Here is a 22,736-nt window from a genome sequence, read left to right as displayed (position 1 = left end):
TCAAGACTTCAACACGTCATTCACTGGTCAGTTATATTATTGCAAATCATTTCTGCTTAGGAGACAATCCATCAACCAGTGTGCCATGTCTCAGTGATAATAGCACTTAATGCTAATCATTGCTGGAAATAAGCCACTGCATGCTGCCAGCTTCCATAGCACAAGTACAGGCAATGATGCTGTCCATGAACAAGGAGATTTACAGCATTCCCAGTAGAATTTAGCAAGGATCCCCCAAATCTCTAATGGGTTACACTTTAAGCAAAAGAAAACTTATTCATCAGTAACTATAGTTTTAAATGTCACTTTCCCAGCATATTACATATTCCTTCACGTTACAAATACCCCAGTATCTCATTTGCAACAGAATCTACTAGAAAGCAGTGACTTTCCAAAGGCAATTTCCTGTGTAATCCCAGCCTGCCACAAAAGTCTCCTTCTCTGGAGATACTCAAAACCTGCCTGGATGCTTTCCTGTGCAATCTACTATAGGGAACCTGCTTTAGCAGTGGGGTTGGACCTGACGATCCCTAAACATCCCTTCCAAGCCCTAAGATTCTAGGATTCTGTTATTTTTGATTCTGTGAACCTGTTTTTTCACTATGCACCAGCCCCCCTGGGGCAGATATGCAGAAGGCAGATGACTGACTTCAGTAAGCAGTGGCAGCGTTGCCTGAGCTGCTGGTAGGTGCATCATCTTTCCTCCAGAACAGCTTTCATCTAATTTCAGTTTGCAAAGTTTTAGCAAGAACAATCTGTCCCTACAGACACGGAGGCTCTAAGTGCTAATTAAAATAATTTCAAGCCCATTTCCCATAAAGCATGCATTAGTGTCTAGATAACAAAATTAAGAGAGTTTGCTTTCCAGATTATTATGAACATCACAACAAATTTCTAACATAAAACTATTGGTAAAGCAGACTGTCCAAATCCTGCATAGTTTTTACAGTCCTCTCACTTTTGCTAATGATTATTACATCTCAATGTCAAGGTAATAGCAGGCCTGCCACATGACATATACAATCTCTTCTGATTTGTCTACACCTGAAATAGTCCTCAGTAAATCTTAGAACAGATGGGGCTGAGAAGCTCCTTCTAAGATAACACTACAACATTTGACCATTTCTTTTTTAACACAGGCTTAGGAGGGGCCTGAACAAATGTCTGTTATGCACACCCTGCTTACACTTCTTGCCATCTAGATTAGTTTACTCACAAGCTTTGGAAAACTGCTAAATATATGACTACAGATTCTCTTTTTACAGCCACATTAAAGGACTGGGACCCTGCACAAACTGCTGTTATTTGAGCAGTATCTAAGTTAAAATGCATGAAAATAAAGCCAGTACCAGGTCTTGCATCACCAGGATTCAGCTTCATTTTGTTTTGATTTTTCAAATGCAAATACATTGTGCATAGATTTTACTGCATACATTTAAACTGGTGAAGAACATAATTGTGCTATAATATTATTTTGTTTTTTTAAAGAACATATCTAAGCGAGCCTTGGGGAAAATCTTGCTGAGCACTTTGGAATCCTGTCATGACCCCCAACATGGTAAGAAAGTAAATCATGAATGAAGACCAAGAAGGATGAAAATATTTCCTTTAGGAACAACACTAGATAATGAAGAAACAAGTATGAAAAAAATATTTCAAATGCTGGGGGACAGGGTGGGGAGAAAGAAATACTATACAGGAAGATTACAAAGAGACAGTGATGCTTTCTAGTCTACCACACTTCAGAAACAGAAAAGCATCCAGGGCTTTTTTTAGCTAGATTGTAATTGGAATTTGGCAGTAAGGGAACAATTCAGTATTCTACTAATGTCATTAGGGCTTCATTCAAAAACATGACAATGAATATGTAAGCCAGCTATTTCTTAGGTTTCTATCTGGGTGCATGTCATATTCTTGTTCTGCAGCAACAGCAAGGGATTAAAAAATATTTTCATAAAGAAACCACTTCAACCTTGAACTCCTCTAAGAATCTTTCATGCTCCCCTTATGAAAATTCAACTTGCAATATCCTCTCCCTGAACAATGGTCCAATGTACCAGAGCTGCCTTTGTAGGAAGTATATAGGGATCACAGCCCAGAGGTTTGGACTTGATTACTTTGTTCCTATTAGCAGAGCATTTGTACTTATATTCAAAGAAGGAATGTTCTGTACCAAGCCTAAGAACATGATTTGTAGGGACTTTTAACAGGGAGACAGTAGTCAAAGACGAGATTATAGAAGAGTAGATGTGGCCCAAGGGCATGGTTTTGGAGAATATTAATAACAGTGATTTAGGAAGAACAACATACAAAGCGTCCTGGGCTTTTCTGTTCCAAAGCCTTGCTGTTACTAGTGTGCAGCAACTGGCTCCAAGACACCCACACAGAAAGAAACTATATCTGACCTACAGATCAGGTACTGCCTTGTCAAACACAAGAGGATACTGGGAGAATCCACACTACACATGTCCAGAGGGTACTACTACTTATGCTGCAGGGGAATGCTGACTCCGAATGATGCTGCTGAAACAAATTACCTCCCTCTGTAACCGCAGCACAGTTCAGCTTCCTAAAATGAGTTAAATAGTGAAGTAGCCTTGTGAAGCTCTCTGTACATTCTGCATCACCATTGCCATAAGCTCTTCACCTTCTCTGCTTTCCATTTTCTGACTGTGCACTTAATGTGACTTAAGCACCTTTCCTAAGTCTGTATATCAAACATTTTCTACGTGTTTGACAAGACTAAGTAAGTGGATAGTTGGATGAGCAACTTTTTACTGTGATACAAAATAGTAATTTTATACAAGTACATGAGAACTCAATAAGCAGTGAGTAAAGCAAGAGAAACAGTAAAGAAAACACCTTTTTTATAGAAATGGGAATTCCGCATTTGATCTCAGAATGTAGATACTGTTTGTTAACTACTTGCACTGGTACCTGTAAAGAAGACAGCTTGAGTTATGATAGCTAAAGTGCAAATTTCTGTCTTTGTTCAAATGATAATGTTTGCAATTTTCATTTTAAAGGAAAAGCCCACCTGTTTGAAGTCCTAGATACTCTTTACCGCCAGTTGACAGCGTGTGAACTCTTACAAAGCCAACCTCTGGAGAAGGCTCAGAGTCGTCAGTCCTTGTCTAACCCACTGGTCATCTCCTGCTGAGCAGCAGTGCCAGCTACAGCCACACGACCAACTGAGCAACAGTTCTCATTCCTTCAAACATGGGATGAGTGAATAAGATTTGTCAAATTCAAAGTAACTCAGTAATGGAGAAGGCTAATAGAATAATAAAGCCATGATATCGAACACCTGCTATTTCAGGGAAGAGCGTCAGTTTCTCAGCTAACATCATGTCCTCCCGTAAGTTAAAGAGCATTACCTTACTTAGCAGCCTAGCCATCCTTGCACAGTGGCCCTAGAACTGAACTGGTTAACCAAATAAAAAGAATTCCAAATACATCAGCCTGACTCATTTAGATTTACAGCCCTGGATACACACTGCCGGAGCACAAATTCTAGCTTTTGTGATAATTCAGTTCAAAAGCAAAAGTCTGCCTATGTATTCAGTGGCGAGTAAACTGCTTCTGTAACATACAAGTAACCAACATTAAAAGAATACACTCAAGTGTACGCTGGTAGTGCAAGTCTTTAGGTTTCATGTATAAAATATATTTGTGTGCGTCTGTATATGCGATTCAATTATTCACCTTATTTAATGCTAAAGATAGATCTGTTATTGCTATGCTGAATTTTGTATTAGCAATTACATAGATGCCTGAAATAGCCTTTGCTGATAAGAGGCTTAGATTTTATATTAAAATTTGCATTTTACTTCTTGGAAAAGGTATAATACAACGTTGTTCCCCGGCCCAAAGGGAAGGACTGAAACATCCACTTTGCAGCAGCTGCCACTGTTGCACAAGCAAATGCTACATGCAGTACCTGACCTTGTTTTCTCATTTAATTTCCCTCAGCTCAAGTGGACTTACACAAAGATAGGTCCCACTAGCAAACAAATTAAAGGAAAATGCTGAGCCTAACCATGGTGTCATTTTAATCAGCAACAGAATAATTCCTGGGGGCAGAATTGGAAAAAAAAAATAATATTGCTTCCATAATACTTTCACTGTTTCATTCAACTCTCAAACGTAGAAACTAAAGAAGCAGAGTCCCTAAACCATTCAGTTGAACTTATGTTACTTAAAAAATGCACTGGAGATCTTTTAAGAATATGAATTTATTTGCCTGAGACAGTGTCAGCAATGCAATAAGACCACTCAATTCACAACTGTGCATGTATGATTGTTTTTTCCATGAAAATTGATTCCATATGAAAAAAAAAATCTGTGCCACAAACCAATTTGGGGATGAAGAGGATTTCTATTTCTGTTCGTTCATAATGCACTCTATAGCTTATATATGCCTAGGACTTTCCCAGGAAGAGAGAAAATGTCACGAAATTATTAAATAAGCATGATCTATGTGTATATTTGGCAATAGGGGCACTTCAGAAATAGGTTTATAATGCACATACATGCCTGATTATGGCTACCCTCATGTATTGCGGGATTCTATCAGCATCCAAATTAGTAATATTTACTGTATCCGCTCTAGATATACATATGCATGTGTATTTGTATTATATATACTTAACAATGTCTTAATAGTGCTATGTTAACTGTATACTTTTTGTATCTTCTTCACCACTGAGTTTCTACTTAATCTTCTCGTCTATTTCTAGAAACCTAGACATAAGCAGACTGATGTGCTAATGAAAAAGAGGGGAGGAGCAACACAGTCTGAGTGAGTACTGCCTGGTTTATCCAAGCAGCAGTTGAGCCATAAAGAGAAACTGGAAAATGTCACTTAACACCTAAGCTGGTGTTAAGGGAGTAGCAAACAGCTGAGATAAATGGAAGATTTTCTGAACAAACAGACACCATTTAACTGACATAAGAAACACCTAAATCATATCTTGTTAAGTTAGCTTCAAATAACAACATCTTTATTTCCTTATGAAATGGCTATATCAAAATGATTTTTGATACATCAGCATATCCTGATAAATCTTTTGAGTTGGACTTCCCTTTGTTATTTTCATTGTAACTGGAGAGAATGTTTCATTGCTGCAGCAATTCAGGTGCATACAAAAAGCTGATTATTTTAACTTCAAAGGCAATTTATGTGGAGCAAGTCAAACTTACGGTGTTTCCTAAGAAGAATGTGTTCTTCAGGATGGATCAAGAGGCAGCCCTCAAATCCTGTAAATCAGAGGAAGAACAAGGCACTGTACTTTTTAAAGACCTTCTTTATCGACCTTAGATTGATTATTTTCTGAAATACTTTTACCTCAGTGTTTTATACTAAGTCTGTCAACCTCGGCGTTGCTGGGGCTGATTAATATTTAATATGAAGCTGTATAAATCTGTGATTTTAGATCAGTGTAACTGAGAAATTTCTAGCTCTGCCTCAAAAGCAGGTAGGCTTCCACAGCTTAATTTATTATTTGGAACTCATTCAAAAGAGACTGTATAATAATCCTGGGAAGCAAACCCAAAGCCTAGGTTTTCTGGAGATCTCCTTCAGTCTAGTTACCTCAGCAGATGTCTGCTACTTTTTATTAAAAAACAAACAAATAAATAAATAAATCTTGCCTTTTGTAGTGTTTGAATTTTTACCAAATAAACAGAAATACCTGATCATGTCTCATTATTATCTTCAAACCATTCCAAACATTAATGTGGGAGCAGCTATGACCCGCACTGTTGGCTGCATAACAAATACCTCCGTTGAATAGCCTTGCAGTAACATACTCTGATTTCTCATTAGCATGTAGATCTCAGATTCTCAGAGATGAGTGCTTCACCTTGCAGGGAACATATCACCATTTTGTAAAAAAAAAAAATCCCCACGTGACAAAAACTGAAAAGATAACACAGCACCCTCAAGAGCCTTCCATTTAAAAAGTACAACTACAAACCTCTATCACAGATCTCTGCAAACTCTTTTATTTTATGTTTACCACATGGTAATAAAATGGGCATTTGCTTCCATGTTTACCTATCAGCTGAGAAAAACTCACAGAGAGTACATGTGCTATAAACATAGCAAGTGTAATTGCTCATCTAAAACTTTGTGTAGGTAGTCAAAAGCCCTCAGAACATACCTTCCCAGCATTTCTTTGTTCAGTAGGAAGAACAGTATGGAGGAGTACATGTGGTATGCTACCAGATAAGACCACAGCTCTGCTGCACAGGTTCCAGCTGGTAAAAGGTCACTTAGGTCTTGGCTATAGAAGATAACTGAACTATTGTCTTTGTTTAAAAAGCCAACAGGCATCTGTAAAAGGGCTAAAAAGACATAATTATGCTGGATTTGAGACACCACAGTTGAGCTCTGGCCTCATATCATGCTTGAGATTTTATCCTATAGCCAGTATGCTCACTCCAAATTCTAGATTTTATTTTTTTTTTCCCAGTTAGTAATTCTATTCTTTCAGAAAATACATAAAATTTCCTTTGAGTTATGTCTGCTGGAACTCCCTAATGTAATTAATTCCCCACAGAAAATTCCTTCCTCACCACTAACTGCAGAGCAGTAAGTCCTCAACCTCTCAGATTTTATACTTGAACACCCTTCCCCCATCGAGCTGCCTAGAGTGGTCCAACACTTCTAACCTCACCCCTACAAGTCTCCTCCATTTTTCACTTAACACAAGTTATGAACTATTAGTGTTTTAAACTCCACCTGATAGATACATTCATTTAATGATTAAACCATCTGTTTTCATTGAAATTCTCTCTGAAGTAGCTGAAAGTGACCTCTTGTCACCTCTTGGATTTACAAAATTTTAGCACCAAATGAATGTGGAAGTCTCCAGCCAGAGCTGCTCCAAAAGGTTACTGGTGTCTGTACACACTTCGGGAAGAAAAAAATCCCTGGCACTGGCATGTGTGTTTACTGAATTTGCTGACATTGAATCTCCTCACCTTTATGATACAGTCAGTTAATTTCATAGATGGTACATTTCATCATAAAAGACTGTTTAGACTTCAATCTTTGTATTCATCTTACTGCTAAGAAGAACACTTTTAAACAGTGTTGCGTAAAATAGAATTGCTAGGTGTGATAGAATGACAATAAACATACCCAGCATGTGTGACTTATCACATTACCAACCAAAGGGTTTCTCTTAGATTTATGATTTCATGGAATTTAAAGACACTCAATCCTTTAGTATTTACATTATCTTATTTGTTTAATAATTTTATTCATAACTCTGCATCATGCAAAAGCATCAGAGTGCGTTTCTTAGTGTGAAATTCAGTTGTAAATCATCCCTATTTCCTGATTTACGTTTTACTTTCAAATGGCCAGGATTTTCAGCCTTTCTGCTTTCCTGGCTCCTTTGTAGAGGAAGATTAACTATACAAGTCCCACTCTGAGAGAAGTACAGAAACGATGACATTTCTGAAGCAGCACAAGGTGTACAAGGCTGAAAGCAGAATGGCGCTGCTCCTACCGGTGGACAGTCGTGCCAACACATCTATCTAAACCTGGCTACAGTATCTTCCAGATGACAACTTACTCACTGAGTTCAGCATAACTCAGGCTTATGAAATCCTTAATTTAATACCCACACCATGTAGAAACACACCTTTACATATTAGTGAGACAAGGCATTGGAACTGTGTTCCTACTGATGGTATATCTTCACTACAGACTTAGTTCAGGTGATCAGAACAAGAAGCAAGAACTCTGCCTGCCAGGCAGATTTATCTAGGTGAGGGCAGATAGGCTTCCAAACTACACTCAGATACTATATTCTCTGTGGGTTTTTTTGTATGAATGGTACTTTTGAGAGCAAGACACAATTACCCTACAAATGAATATTTTATGATTCTGCCTCAAAGAACTATGAGCTAACTTATCTTTGTCAAGGAGTAAGCAAAGACTGTAGGATGACATTGAAAAATATGACCATTCAAGTGGTTTTACCCACATCCTTACTGCAAAGCAAAAAGGTCATAAGATCTAAGTGTCTGTAGTTGGAAATAAATTTAGTTCTTGAAGAAAGTTTCATTGTTTTATACTTCTGGTTTTGCTGACTCTTTATTATTGGTTTTATTGCAAGTACAAGTAGAAAAATTTACTGATAAAGTAAATGGTCAGTCTGTTATCAGGAATTTTCTATCTGAATGATGGGAAAAAAAAAACAGAAGAAAAAAGCAAAAACAGAAAATACATGGAGGGTCACATGAAAGCTGAAAACACAAGGAGACAACTTGCCCTAACCATATTTAGACATACACACACACACACACACACACAAAAAGCACTAGCAAGGGGAAAGTCATCTTGTTTTTAAACTGATCTGGAAAATAAAATTCATTATACATTCACAGTGCTAGTCCAGCATATGCAGCAGTACTGCTTTCTTTCTTGTCAAGCACTGTACTTCTGACCAGCAGGGATCAGCTCTGGGGACGCCTAAAGAAGTCAGCGCCGCTGCTAATTGCTTATGAACAAACATCTGTCATGTGCTGGGCTGAGACACACCACTGACTCATCTACTGAAGGACTGAGAGTCACCCAAAAATGTCACCAGGTTCTGAGAGTCATTTGAAAGACTCTCGAATGTGCTCAGATTTTAAACACAACAGCCTTCCCAGGCCCCCTCTGAGACCTGCCATTGATAGTGTGTAGCACATGCTACTACCATGGAAACCATTTCTAGGTCACCTTTACATAACAGCACCGAGAAAACATCATCAGCTCCACCATTACAGCACACTTCTTTCCAATGAAGAATGCAGTAAACAGCTTAACTTTTACTGTAATTGCACATAATATGCCACAAATAAAAAGATATACTCTCCCCAGTATAAAAATGGGAATGCACATAGTAGTGTGAGGTGTTCTCTCAGACTCTGCTGTTATACTTCTAGTCTTGTGGGGGGGGGAAGCAAAATGCCTGATCCCATGCATCCATTTTGTAACTCAAGACATATGACAGCTCGTGTTAAACTAATGCTTTAAAAATCATTAACGCTGGAGAGAACCTACCAAGAAGGAAAACACAACTAACTGGAGCTGCTTTTATGCATCTGGCTGAAGCTGCATATAAATAAAAGTGACAGAACCAATAATTTGAGTCACACAATCAGATTTAAGGAGCCACTGAACTGAACAACAATCTAGGGAGTAGAGACAGAAAAGAAACTGGAAGCATTTAAAACCCTGAAACACAGAAATATTTCAGGACATGAGAAATAAGAAAGAATTGCATAACAGATGCTTCTCTATTCAGAGAACACCAAAGGCTTACTGATGCAGATGGGAGAACCTGAGTTTGTTGCAGTGACGGGCAGTGAACACTCTAACCTAATTATTTGAAGTATGGAATCAAGATGTCAGATCCATGAAGGAAGTGCTGTTAGCATGGAATTTGGAAAGCAAACTTATTAATAAAGATAAATAAAGTTTTTGTATTATATTGATAAATGCAAACATTTTATTTCTGTGGTGATAATTTTAACACGAATGTGTTGCTCTCAAGAGCTGAAGTTTGAACTTACACTGCAAGATTCCTAGCTTATGCATACAGCCCTCCATTTCAACAGCTATAGAGCCTCAAGAAAGACATTAATATTTATAACTATCGTTTGGTTTCTTTTTTCTATCTTTTTTTTCCAAAGAGAGGAGCATTGCTTATCTAGAAACCACCATTTCATAAAAAGGTAGTTGTTGCAAGTCACTCAGTATTGACCTCAATTTATACTATTATCCTATTGAATGTACAAATCATCTCCTAACTCTTTCATGTTCTTATTCTGTCTCCCATATGAACAGGATGGCAGCAGATGTAGAACTGAAGCAACACTGGCAAGGTAGAACTGCAGCTCTTGTATGCAGCACTCTAAATGTTATCACTAATATTTTAACATTTTGGAATGTGAAGAACTTCACAGCAGGTTAGGATAAAAATCTCTCTTTTTTGAGGAATGATTCTGAAGGCACATTAGCAGAACCTGGATTAGTATTAGAAAAAGTCTGTAAAAACCAGGGAGAATATACTTCAGTATAATTTAGTATAAACTTAAGTATAGGTTACTGACTAATAAGTCATATGAGAAATAACTCAGCAGCATGCTTGTTTGTACCATAAAACCACATAAGACTAAGAGATCAAATATTTGATCAACCCATATGCATACAAAGAATTAAATATTCAATAGCCTATTGATAGAATGTCCCAGAATGGTACTGCATCCGAACTGCAGCACTGCAACAGGATTACACCCACCTTCATACAAAAAGTCTGAACAATACAGTAGCTAGAGTAGCCATCTGGGAAAAGTGGAGTGGAAATTCAGGTTTGTGCATTGAATCAGGAAGGACTTGAATCACAGTGTCTTCCACCCTAGATGAAAGCCAATGGAATCCTGGGCTGCAGATTAGAGACTGATCCTTTCTTTCTGCTCAGCACTGTATCTGCAGTGCTGAGTCCAGCACTTGCTTCTGGTACAAGAGAGTGCTTTCCCAAAATTACTGAAGGGAGTCTACTGATTGGCCACAAAGATGATCGAGAGACTGGAGAAGCTGACAGACAAGGAGAGGCTGAGAAAGCTAGGGCTGCTCAGCCTGGACAGGACGGGCCTTCTACCCTTATAGGCAGAAACAGAATTAGTAACAAAAATCAGCATATGGGCCCACGTGCTACCACTACTAAAAACAGAAAGAACTAAATCCAGCTATTTGTATGTAATAGTTGGAAATGCCTTGTTATAGAATCCAGATTCAATTCAATCCTGCACAGATGAATGAACTCTGTAAATACTTTTGAAGCTGCATCTGCTATTGAATGATAACATTATGGAGACCTGGCTAGAACTTCTGCTGAAAATTAACAGCTGGAGATCTTTGAAAGATATTGGAACTGTAGTTGGACTGGCTCCTAAGTTGTCAGACAAATAAATAGCAAATACAAGTCACATTTTCCCTTATTTTTTCACTATCACTCCTTTTCCAGCCAACACTACATAAAAATTTCAATACAAAGTACTGCAGCTACAGACTCAGGAGTGCTGACAAGTCACTTTGTGGCCCTACAATGGCTTAACAGCCACCTTGCAAGTGTGTTCAGCAGACCCCCAGAAAGGTCTTTTGAAAGATTTTTCACAGTGATAAGGAGAAAAATGAACTATAATAGGAAAGTCATTCAGATTTATTTCCTAGAACTAAGTTATACGAATGCTTCAGATAATACCTTCAGCAATCACTGCGCTGTTTACACACTACCTCATCCTAACTAAACACAAGGCAATTTTGCTACTCAAACAATTTGCGCATTTCATGTTTGCTTTGTTTAATCAGCAATGACAATGAAATGATAAATTGCTATTCAGCTACATCTGGAGCGCTTGGCCAATCACTGAAATCCACCCTTCCCCATTTTCAGATCCTCCAGTATTCACTGTTTCCTTTGACCTTAGATTTTGTCTCGGAAGAATAAATGGTCCTTTGTCTGGAAGAAAGCAGATAAGAGATATTTCCCAACAACCAACTTCTACATTTTCTGACCAAGGACAACTACTTGTGTCAGTGCTTTATATTCCCTGCTCACTTCTAACAATTCTCATTTGTCTTTGTGCTCTAAAACACACGTATTATTTATTATGAACCAGCCCACAGAACTCCCACCAACTTCACAGTGTCACATGGAAAACTCTCCTCAGGAGGGAAATACCCATACCTTATTGTGCTTCATCAGATGATATTCACATATTTCTCTGAACAAAACAAATATTGGATATGCAAGAATAAGAAAATATTTCTCTTCATACCATGAGCAGAAACTAAGCGTAACAGTCAAAAATGCTTGTATTTGAAAAGCAAGAGAAAGACAGCAAGCACATGCCTTCTCTTGGCAAAATGATGATACTAATACTTACATACAAAATTTGTAGAAATCTGCCATCAGATCAGCCACATTGCTCTAAGTGTCTTGGAGTTTTAAGAACACTGGTTGGAGATACCAAGTGAACTGGTGCAGCCCATAGCCTAAAAAAAAAAAAAGCTTGTTGAAATGAAGAACAATAGTTTATACTACACATCCAGAGCAAGTTTACCATTTACTTGTTCAGCCTCTTCTGAGTGCTGCTGGATGCTGAAACATCCTATTTGTGTTAAATGTGTGCGCTGTACTGGTAAGGAAACAGAGTAGGGAAAGATCCTCTATGACTTCCTTCAGCTGAGTTGCTGGAGAGCTTCTTTATCCCTCTGAATATCTCAGAGGAAACTTGGGAAGATCTGGAGTCTCACCTGATCTCACCAGCATTCTCGGTGCACAGAAAACAGTCCCAGCTATCTCAAAACATCAGCGAAGTGCTGAATGTCCACATATGTACATGAAGCCCGGGGAGCATCCCACTTTGGGGACATCAGGAAGTTAAGACATTCTAAGTTGTCTCAGCATGGTTGAAAAGAATATAATTTGTTTGCAGTTTAAGAAAAAAATCTCTGCCTTGAAAACTAGGGAGGGAAATATTATATTTCCATTCAGAATGGAAAAATAAAAACGAAGAAAAAAAAAAGCTACTAGGCAGTTGCACAGAAAATAACATAGCCATTTCAATAGACCAAGTGAATGTCTCCTAACTAGAATGTGAAATTAATCCTGCAATAGTGACAATTGCTAAGCACATCATTATGGAAATTGAGTGCTCATAGCAGATGGAGGGAGTTTTAGAAACATAGGAAATCAATGTATGTGCACCAGAGGACTTCCTGGCCAGTCCCCAGTTCCAGGCACTGCATGCCCCAGGGCAGACTTTCTGCAGGGCAGAACGTGCACACTTTGGGGCATGTTTGCAGCCATCCTCAAGATCTGCCTGCAGCCTCTCAGCTCAGAGATTCTTACCCCACTTCACTGGCCGTGCTGGCCCTGCTCACTGTGGGCTTGGAGCTGCTGACAACTGACATCCTTCCCTCCTCCTCCACAAGAGTCCAGCATGGTGTGGCAGCTCTCCATCAACCTCTTCCTAGAAACACTGAGCTTTTGTGGAGGGCAGACAAAAGAGGAGGATGCAGAAGGAGGTGTGCAGGAGCCCGGTCCCACTGTATTTGCACCTGCATGATGAGGAAGAGAGCGTGGTCAAGGTGGGAATTGCATTCACTTGGGGGAGGGTGATGCTGACCCTGTGGTGCCCCCCAAACACCAAGAGTATTGCAGCCCATGGCATCATCAGCTCCTGCTGCTGCATCCTCCCTGCAGAGGGACTCTGGGGGATACGGGCTCTGCTGCTGCTTAGGCTGCAATAGCATCTCAGCTGTTTGGCAGACCTTCCAGAAAGCCTTCCATGATGTCGCACGGTTCCTGCACTGGAGGAGGCTGGAGCACCTGATGCAGACAGCACAGTCCTGGCAGATTAGTGAGTGCATGGTACGCACATTCCCACACCCTGGGACAGGGTCAGGGCTGTCCTGCACTGATCCAGTGCTCTTCACTCTTCAGCTGGCCAAGAGGAGGAAGAGTGCAGCATGAGACTACCTGGGCCAGAGCCTGCTCTACCTACAGAGCCCACAGGAGCCCCTGCAGTGGGAGGGCATGAGGTTCATCAGTGAGCCACAAGACTGAGGTTCCCCTGTCCCCGGCCCTCGATGCTGCGCCCCAGGGAGGAGCTGGGGTTGCTGACAGGGCCGTGTGTCCCCAGGGATCTTAGGGCAGCATATGACAGATCAGCAGCAGGCTGAGAGAGGACACCTACCAGGGTGAGTCAGGGAGTAGGATGTCATGGCAGATCAGCAGGTGACATGCCTGTCCCTTGCTCCCTTCTGTCAGTGAGGAGCACTGGCGGCAACGGCTGGAGTGGGCCTGCAGGTACACGGCTGTCATTGTCCTTCTGTTCCTCTATTATCTAAGCCCTTCACGGAGTGCAACAAGACCCCAGTCCATCTATCTCTTCACTGGCCCTTCAGACACTGAAGATCCTGAAGGAAACAAGGCCGTGTCCACCACCAAGAGGCTTTTGGCCACTCTTCTCCAGGCTCTGCAGTGCGTGGAGGAGGTGGCGCTCCTCCTGGGCAGACAGCTGAGCACCCTGGAAAGCTCCCGGCATCTCCTCCTGCCCGCTGCTCAGCTCCATTCCTCAGGCACATCCCTTCCCTGGTGCTGGGCTGCTCCTCACCCCGTGGTGCCATCTCCTTCAGCACAATTGCCTGTCTTCTCTCTGTGGGAAATGGGAAAACAACCCAGGAGATCAGCATTGCCTGAGAGGAATGGGACATGCAGCAGTCCCTGCCAGTGCCAAATGCTTTCAGTCACTGCCAGCAAGCACCAGCTGCTCTGCTGGGCTGCAAAACGGGATAATTAATAAAGCTGGTGAATTTTTTGACATAGAAGTTCTCATGAGGGAAATAGATTTTTATAAAAGAATTTCATCAAAAATGGTTTTGAAAATATCAATTATGGTTTTGGCAGTGTACACAAACACAGCTATTGCAAGCACAGATGAAACATAATAGTTCTTCACCTATTGTCTACGCTACAGTGTTACTGGGTAATGTTATCTTTCTCAAGTTCAAAAACCAAAGATTTAAAAAGAAAAAAAACTTTCCTCCAGTTTTACTCAAGTATCTGGAAGTGTTCCTTTTAACCCTTACTGCCTTTTTAACCTGCCTTCTTATGCATACAGAAAAATGACCTCTACCCTACAAGCAACAGCATGTCAAGACTGTAAAGAAATGAAAGGAATTTGCTTGAGACTTGCAACACTGGCATCAATGGATTAAAAATGAAAAAAGAAATTGAGCTCTTGTCATAGATTTTTGACTGAAGAGAACAGTAACATACTCATGTTGTTTGGGTTTTGGTCTTTTTTTGTTTCTTTTTTTGTTTGTTGTTGTTGTTGTCAGAGCTATTGCCAAAGTCACAGAGTAGGGGAGAATTTATTTTGTTTCCTTTGCAGACCGATACTATTATTCCCACCCACCCTCTATGCACTTATTTCAGCAGTCTGAGACAGCCTGGTGGCCAAAATCTCAAAAGCCAAAAGATTTGTATCTACTCCAGAAGCCTGGTGCAAGACATCATACTCACAGAGCTGTGATACCCAGACTCAGTTAATGCCCAGAACTTCTCTTAATACACTACCTCAGGACAACTCCATTATGATTTTATTTTCCTATAGTAAAGCATATCCTAACTGCTTCCCGTTTCAGCAGTTCCCTGAATGCAGCTAAGGTATCATTCAAATCAGAGCATCAGCTAAGCTGACCAACTATTTCCCACAAAAAGAGAAAATGCACACAGGCTTTAAAATATTACAGAGAAGCTCCCTATTTTTCTGCCTTTTTTTTTTTTTCTTTACGCTAAACTCTAAATGTTGGAATCATGATTATCACTGTTATCATTATTAGCTATTCTGGAGGCTAGAACCCACTTCTCAACAGTGCCATTTTTTACTGAATATATACAGATCCCAGCAGATACAGTGATTAGCTATCCATGTAGCCACGTTTTCATTCCTCTTCCTGCTACTTTTGTAAGGTAAAGTGCCTCAGGTTAAGTAAGCAAAATTTGGCAAAAATAGGACAATTTCAAAGATGGGAGACAATCCTTGGCTTGTTTTTGAAGAGATCTCAAACACAAATACAGCTCGCACTGATGAAGTTACGTTAGTAAAAGATCATTCAATGCCATGTTTCTTATACCCACTTATCTCTAACACGAAAATAGCAGCAAATGGTTTTTAGTTTACAGTCTGGCCAAGCAGAAGTTTTTAAGAAAAACTACCACATCAAAAGTTCTAAATCTCAAGATGTGATATGTTATGATTCTTATATAATAATATGCTGAGTGCAACTTTGTTGATTAAGAGTTGGAATATAGTCCTAACAATCAAACTTCAGCAGGGCTCTACACCTTGGCTGGTTTGGGACAGCTTTCACACATGCACATACACTCATTCTGAATGCTTGAAAGAATGAAACTACATAAAGACAAATGACCTGTTCTAGAACAAGTAGGCTTGAACCAGGTTATGAATTAGTACAAATTATGCCTCTTCTCCTCAACAGGACCACAGCTGCAGGATAAATCTGCACATTGCATACATCTCTGTTGAAAATAATGGAGTTGTAATAGGTAGAACAGATGGAAGGATGAAAGAGAAAAACTAAGTAGTGAAGAACATACATCTGCCTCTGGTAGCATCAAAGGGCTGAAATAAGAATCTGGAGTAGACAGAAAGAAGTGCTTTTACAGAAAGAAATTTAAAAAGGAATGTAAGCTATCCAACTTTCTTTTTCTCCCCTATTAATTAAAGATAAGTTGCACTGATTTGTAAATTGTAACTATCACTGTGTGTGGATATCATTTTGGAATAAGATGCCTTTTTCTTCTTCAGTTTTGATGAATGTTTTTGGATTAAGGTAAAGGAAACAGTTTCTGCAGCATGCGTGCACAGAGAATGCATCAGGAGTAGCTGTTTCTGAAGAGGCTGATGAGCAAACGAGACCTATATGATACGCCTACTCTGGTTCTCTAACAAGGAAAGATATATCCCTACTGTCGCTATAATCTTTAATTCACTTAAAGCTTTAAATGGAGTTTGAGTGATTCCTTGGCTTTCGGCATGTGATGAACACCATGATGCATCTGCATCTTGTGAAGAATGTAGTGACAACTGTTCATTTGGGGGTCCTCTTTTTCACACTGCCAAAGATGACCACAAAAGCCTTTGTCATGGTCAGATTGCACAAGCAGATTTATACACTCATCTGTTTTTCCACAGGGGCTGTGCAATGATATTGTTGTTATTTCTGTACTGTATCAGGTAGCACCCAGACTGTTCATTGTATTTTAAGCATTCTGCCCTTGGGGCTTTTCCATGTATAGACGACAAATGCTGTTAGCATCTCTGGACTCATGAAAATTCCCATCACGCCAGCACCTTTAAAACCTCTCAGAGATGAATATCAAGAACATTTGTTCAGAGTCACAAGTATTTTCACCCTCTTCAAGACATTGGTTTATGTGCTGACTCTGAGCAAAAAAGACAGGTATTGAATTTCAGTTTACAGACTTCCCTGGAAATAACAGAAGCCTAAAAATAAGGTGGCATCTGCACTGTGTGTTAGTTGTATCCAATATCCTGCAGGCTGAGAAAATCTCAGTCTTTGCTGAATTGAGAATTAGTTCCTCTGCTTCTTTTCTCAGATGTTCAATTTACGTCCACTAAGAACTTTGCCCCAAGTAATATTGCTGGTTGCTCTGTATGTTCTTTTATTGCCACCATTAATCACCAAAACAAGACGCTTCTTGAGCAAGTATTTTCAAGCATAGGGTTTTGATGGTGATGCCTGACAAGTCCAGAAAAAAGAAAAAAAAAGTAATTTTAGAACTCTGGAAATTAAGAGATGCACATTTTTCTCTTCCCACATGAAAGAGATTTTTTTTCACCCACATAACACACCTACCTACTGATCATATAAATGAAGGCTGCTCAGCAAAGTCCTGGCCCCTCAAGCCCAAGGTCCTAGCCCTGGAAATTAGTTTTTTTCTCTTCCAAAAATCCCTCTGTCAGCCAGGGGTTGACACACAACATTAAGTTAAAAAAAAATGCTTATGTTATGGAGTTCTCATAGGCATTGTACTCTACAAGCAAACCATAGGCTCTCAATTCACTACCTTGAGTAGCAATTCCATCATTTCCATTTCCATATATATATATACACCATATCTTTTTTATCATACACCTTCTGTGGAGTGGTGAAATTGTTGCCTCCCACCTTATTGATTTAGATTTATCAGAAATGCCCCCGGGTAAGGAGAGGAAGAAAAGGAAAAATAACAGGGTTCAGCAGGGAAGTATTAAAGCATCCCAAATAGTGCAGAAGATAAGTAATGGCAAAAAGCAAAACATGGAAGCAAAACATCAGGCAAAGTACGCTGATCTCACCAACATGCTGTAGGATCATAATGAAAGCCTCCCCTTAAAAGAGGGAGAAGTGTAATATATTTCTGAAGGGAACTGTTCACAGGGATTCAATGGCAAAGGGAGGGAAGCAGAATCTCATGGATTTAATTTTTTCATCCTTTTATCTGAAACAAATTAGGATTTCATAATAATTCACAGAAGTATTTGTCATTTAGAAAAATAGAAAAGAAAAAGAAATGAAAGAAAAAAATAATCATTTTTGTATTCACAAATCCTGAACAATGTTCTTCAGCTTGTGTAAATTAAGCTAGACCTTCAGAAAGAAGCCAGCCAAGGTAGGAGATAAATACCAGTCAATTTCAGATGTATAACCAGCGCAAGCTGTTGACTAAAGAAGATAGAAAACTTTTCTCTTTCAGAGTCGTGTTTTTTCCTGGTAGGTGCTGAGATACAGTCGGTCCTTCTCTGCCTGTCAGCATGGAGAGAGCTATGCTGTGAGTGTCACAGCAGGACAACATCAAACCACCAACATTCATCAAAATTGATGTGGAAATGAATAATAAATAACCTCCAACTAGCTCCATTAGGACATTTCACTGCAGTACAGCCATCAACACTGTGTTTGAGCTAGAAGGAGCAAATGAGGGCAAAGAAAGAATTAGATTATGCAGGAAGAGACTTACAGCATCTTTAAATGAATTTCCAAACATCCTCAGAGGAACATTGCTTATTTATTCCCCAGTATATGTGGCCGTATCATTAATTCATCTGTCAGCTTGATAAAACTGATTCTCCAAGCCGTTAAGTATATTAGGATTCAGTGATAGGAAATAACAGGATTAGCACAGCAGTATTTTCTGGTCTTATGATTTTCTCATGGATCACACTATATGAAGATTTCCTTCAGAACCTAACACTTCGAGTCAGATTATTATAGGTGAAGCTCTGGTTTTATTAATAATACTAATGACTGTTAGCAGAACTTGAAAAAAATGTGAGCTTTAATGGTTAAAAACACCACACCTTTTTTTTTTTTTTTTTTTTCTTTTTTAAGAATCAACATATTTATGCTATTAGAGATGCAATGCAAGAATTGGAAGACCGGGATTGACAGTAAAGTTAACCCACATACTAAAGCAAATCCTGTACAGTAACACATTTTTTGAGAGCATTGTTCATGACCATCTTCCCAGCCACGTGGAAACTGCAGTTCTGTCAGCACCTTCTAAGTGGGTTAAGTGGGTTAGCTAGAGAGCGCATTCTTAACAATCCATCTGCTTTGCAGAAGTTCAAAGGCAGCAGAGCCCAATCTGTTTGGCAGTGACTTTCTGTCCATGATCAGAAGTCTGGGCAGAATTTTCTGCAGGTCACTGTGACACAAAGAACTGCAGATAAGTGTGTAAATTTGCAAGATTGAGCAATACTGGTCTAGGACTTGATCTAGTGGGTGGCAACCCTGCTGTGGCAGGGGGGTAGGAACTTGATGATCCTTGAGGTGCCTTCCAACCCAAGCCATTTTATGATTCTATGAATACAAATGGTATATAAATATGACACTGCTATGGAAAGAAATAATGTGACAGTAGCTGGTCGCATCAGGAAAAAATAAATCATCATTGAAAACATACCCAAAATTGACTGCTTTATTTCAAAAAAACTATGTAGTCACAGCTTTATAAAGGGCAATGTAAAAACTAAAATTCTAATTAATTATGAACAGTGACTTAAATTCTACAATTAATTACCACAGAAAACTCATTGCTTAGGCTTTTCCAATACAGTCTTTTAAATAAGGCACTAATTAATTTGTAATTGATCTTTCCAAGATCTAACTGTTCAGCGTGACCACAAAGTTCAATGTCCTGCCTTCAACACTTCTAACTCTTCAAGCAGAAAATAGCAGGATCTTTGCTAATGGCGCTGAAGACTGATTTTGTTTGTTATCAAACTTCTTAAACAAGGAGACCATCACAACACTCAGCAATGCTTACTCTCATGAACAAGCTCACCATATTTACTACACTGTAACGTGGTAAGAAGACTTGGGTATCTTTGGCAGGCTTGACTATATGGTTGCCAGGGAATTCACTGGCATTCTGACATGGCTCACAGAGAGTTCTTTGGTTATCCCTCTGGCTACATCCATATACTCAAACTGGATCTTGGCAGTGAAACAATCTGGAACTGAGGATATCTCATCCAACCATACATACCTGGAAGGAAGATCTCATTTTGGACTATCTTTGGTCAGGCCACTAGTACTGAACTTCCATTAGCACCTGGAACAGATCAGATGCATTTCCAGAGTGTCTATCACAATTTAGGCATGCACGGAAAATGAGGAAGACTGTGAGATTTGTTCTGAAAGCTCAATCCTAATCCCCAGAAAAATATTAAAATAAATGGTGCTTTGTGTTGTAACACTTTGACTGGAACTCAATATTGCTTTTTGAAAATGGTGACTGCAGCTAAAGAGCTAGAGCACTGATTATTTTAAATTAGAGCAAAATCTTAAATTAAACATAGCAGGCAAGGCAGAGAGGGGTGTAGCTGACTGTTTTACAAAGCCCAGCACTTCCCATCAAGGCAGCAACCTTCAGCTAATGAGATGCATGAAAGAAACACTGAAAGCACTGACTGCAGCGAGGATTACCGGGCTCCCTGGTGCCTGTTCAGAGCTGATTAATTGAACTGTGTGCAGGGAACTGCCAAGGCATGATCCTGTTGTGGGAAGTACTGTCTTGATAGTGTGCTTTTTAAAGATGAGGTTCTTAGAGATTCTCTCTCTAGAAGATTCCCTACATGCACTCCAACATAGAATCATAGAATCACTAAGGTTGGAAAAGACCCACAGGATCATCCAGTCCAACCACTCGTTTGCCCTTCACCAATGGTTCCCGCTAAACCATGTCCCTCAACACAACATCCAAACACAACATCGCTACGACAGCATACATGATAGTAGTATATTCCTAAGGACATTTTGAATTCAAATAATCTACTAGTGTTTTCTTTCATTAACAGTCTCAAAGCCCTAAGAATTCAGTAGATTTAGACACATTATGTAATACATATGTAATACATACACTGTGTAAACCTGTTAAACTTTTGTCTTGGATGTGATGGAGAAGTCAGTATTTCCAATGAGTATTTCATTGTTTCTGACAATCATATGAATTGATAAACTACATTAAAAGGCTGATTCAATGCAGGTGCAACATTTAACAAAAGAATAACTTGAATGACACCTAGTGGAAAGATGAGCAATAACTGAGAGTTACACAGTAAGTGCAGAGTTTTGCTCAGTGAAAACAAGGAGAGATTTTTTTTATGAGAAAGGGCAGGGAAAGAATTATTTGATAAAGTTGGTGGAGTATAATTTAGGAGAAAAATTTTCTAAATAATAAGAGTTTACCTGCCTGTAGTAATTTGGGTATTTAGTTTGACACTGGCAAAATTAAATCAAGCTAACTGCAGTTTGAAAGAACACAGTAAGAAGAACACGTACAGGATGAGATTTAGAGCTCTCCCATGTATAAATACTATAATGGTTTTGACTGGTTAGTCCTGTAGGGTGCAGCAGATAGCAGGAATACTTTGCCCCTAGGGCTAGAATAACTCAAGATGTGAGAGAAGCCACAGAATTTCTGTAATTAATTTCTGCAGGCAAAATTCCTTGGTTGAATTTCATCGATATCCTTTTTCCCTTTTTTTTTTTTTATTATTTTTATAGTTCATGAATTTCCAGTGACTTGCATCCACTTATAAAGAAATGTTTGGTTAGTGTTGTCACCAACGTATGTGAAAGGTATGAAAGAACAGACTGAATCACTCTGATACAACTTAAATAAGAAGCACTTCTGCTCTCTGTTGATGATGTGGCAGGTTTTTTTCAGTATTGGACATGGAAATAGACTTTTTGCTTTCTATGTCAAGAAAAGGTTATTCACAACAACAAGTGACTGTAAAATCCTTGAAATCTTTAATAAAAAAATAGCATATTCTGCCTCAATTTCCTATTAGCAGATCATGCATTTGATCTGCATCATTAGCTTTAACTTGCAGCTGTTAATCAGTTGCAAGAAAATTAGGAATTCCCTCTTTTTTTTTTTTTTTTTTTCCTCCCTGTAAAAGCAATCAGAAGAAACAGTCATGTATCTGACTGGAAAAAGTCAAGGCCTCAAAAGAAAGTTTCTCCTGAGAAAAACACTTCCAAGAATCAGGGCAGTGAGGCATGGTTGAGGAAAGAAGAATTTTCAGAAATACGGCTGAGAAGTCGGACAGCCTTGTTCGTTCACTAGAAGTTCAAATACATTCATACTGAAAATGATTTTATCTAGATTATAACAAGATTATAGAAGATGATAATATTTTTTTCCAGATCAGCTCTTAATGAATCCCTTTAAAAGAAAAGCTGTCATCTGGCCTACAAGAAGCTATATCCCTACAACGATAAAGGCTAATGCCTTGTATTTTGAGCTTTGCTTCTGACACTCACCATACACATCTACCACCCCTTGAAGTGGAAGAAAGGCTCATGATCCTCATCAAAAGTAAGCGACTCAGCATGACCAGCTACTTCTCTAACCACGTGTGACAGCTGCCGGAGGAATTTAGGACTACCTACATAAAAGTAACCTGTAACGCAGAATTTGTTATGGATTTCAAAGGATTTAAATCATTTTACATATTTTGTTGCTAGCAGATACAGCATTTGATTTCCCCATACAGCAAAAAAAAATTATTCTGTATGGCATTACTCTTTAATGTATGTAATAGATGGTGTGATACATAAT

The 22,736-nt window shown here is 39.2% G+C and overlaps 2 protein-coding genes across 11 annotated transcripts in view; one reads left to right on the top strand and one right to left on the bottom strand.

The window, feature by feature from the left end:
• EFCC1 (EF-hand and coiled-coil domain containing 1) overlaps window positions 1–5,697 on the top strand; it is a 47,003-nt gene extending 41,306 nt beyond the window's left edge. For 3 of the 6 annotated variants that reach the window (XM_414315.8, XM_004944525.5, XM_004944524.5), the window contains 2 exons: window positions 1,489–1,558; window positions 3,027–5,697. In XM_414315.8, coding sequence (XP_414315.3) covers window positions 1,489–1,558; window positions 3,027–3,160 — 204 coding nt within the window. In that variant the 3' untranslated portion in view covers window positions 3,161–5,697. The remainder of the gene's footprint in view (window positions 1–1,488; window positions 1,559–3,026) is intronic. The other 3 variants (XM_040646673.2, XM_004944526.5, XM_015293470.4) reach the window with 1 other exon arrangement.
• The window catches only part of KIAA1257 (uncharacterized protein KIAA1257 homolog), a 141,874-nt gene that overhangs the window by 78,910 nt on the left and 40,228 nt on the right, over window positions 1–22,736 (bottom strand). For 3 of the 5 annotated variants that reach the window (XM_040646661.2, XM_040646662.2, XM_040646671.2), the window contains exons 3-5: window positions 13,768–14,229; window positions 12,921–13,129; window positions 11,953–12,061 (exon numbers count right to left, since the gene is read on the bottom strand). The gene's annotated coding sequence lies outside the window, so the exon portion shown is untranslated. Of the gene's footprint in view, window positions 1–11,952; window positions 12,062–12,920; window positions 13,130–13,767; window positions 14,230–20,153; window positions 20,220–22,736 lie in introns of all 5 variants that reach the window. The other 2 variants (XM_040646663.2, XM_040646665.2) reach the window with 2 other exon arrangements.

The sequence above is a fragment of the Gallus gallus genome, chromosome 12, assembly GCF_016699485.2.
Source record: "Gallus gallus isolate bGalGal1 chromosome 12, bGalGal1.mat.broiler.GRCg7b, whole genome shotgun sequence".
Lineage (NCBI taxonomy): Eukaryota > Metazoa > Chordata > Aves > Galliformes > Phasianidae > Gallus > Gallus gallus.
This window is presented reverse-complemented; position numbering and strand designations above follow the sequence as displayed.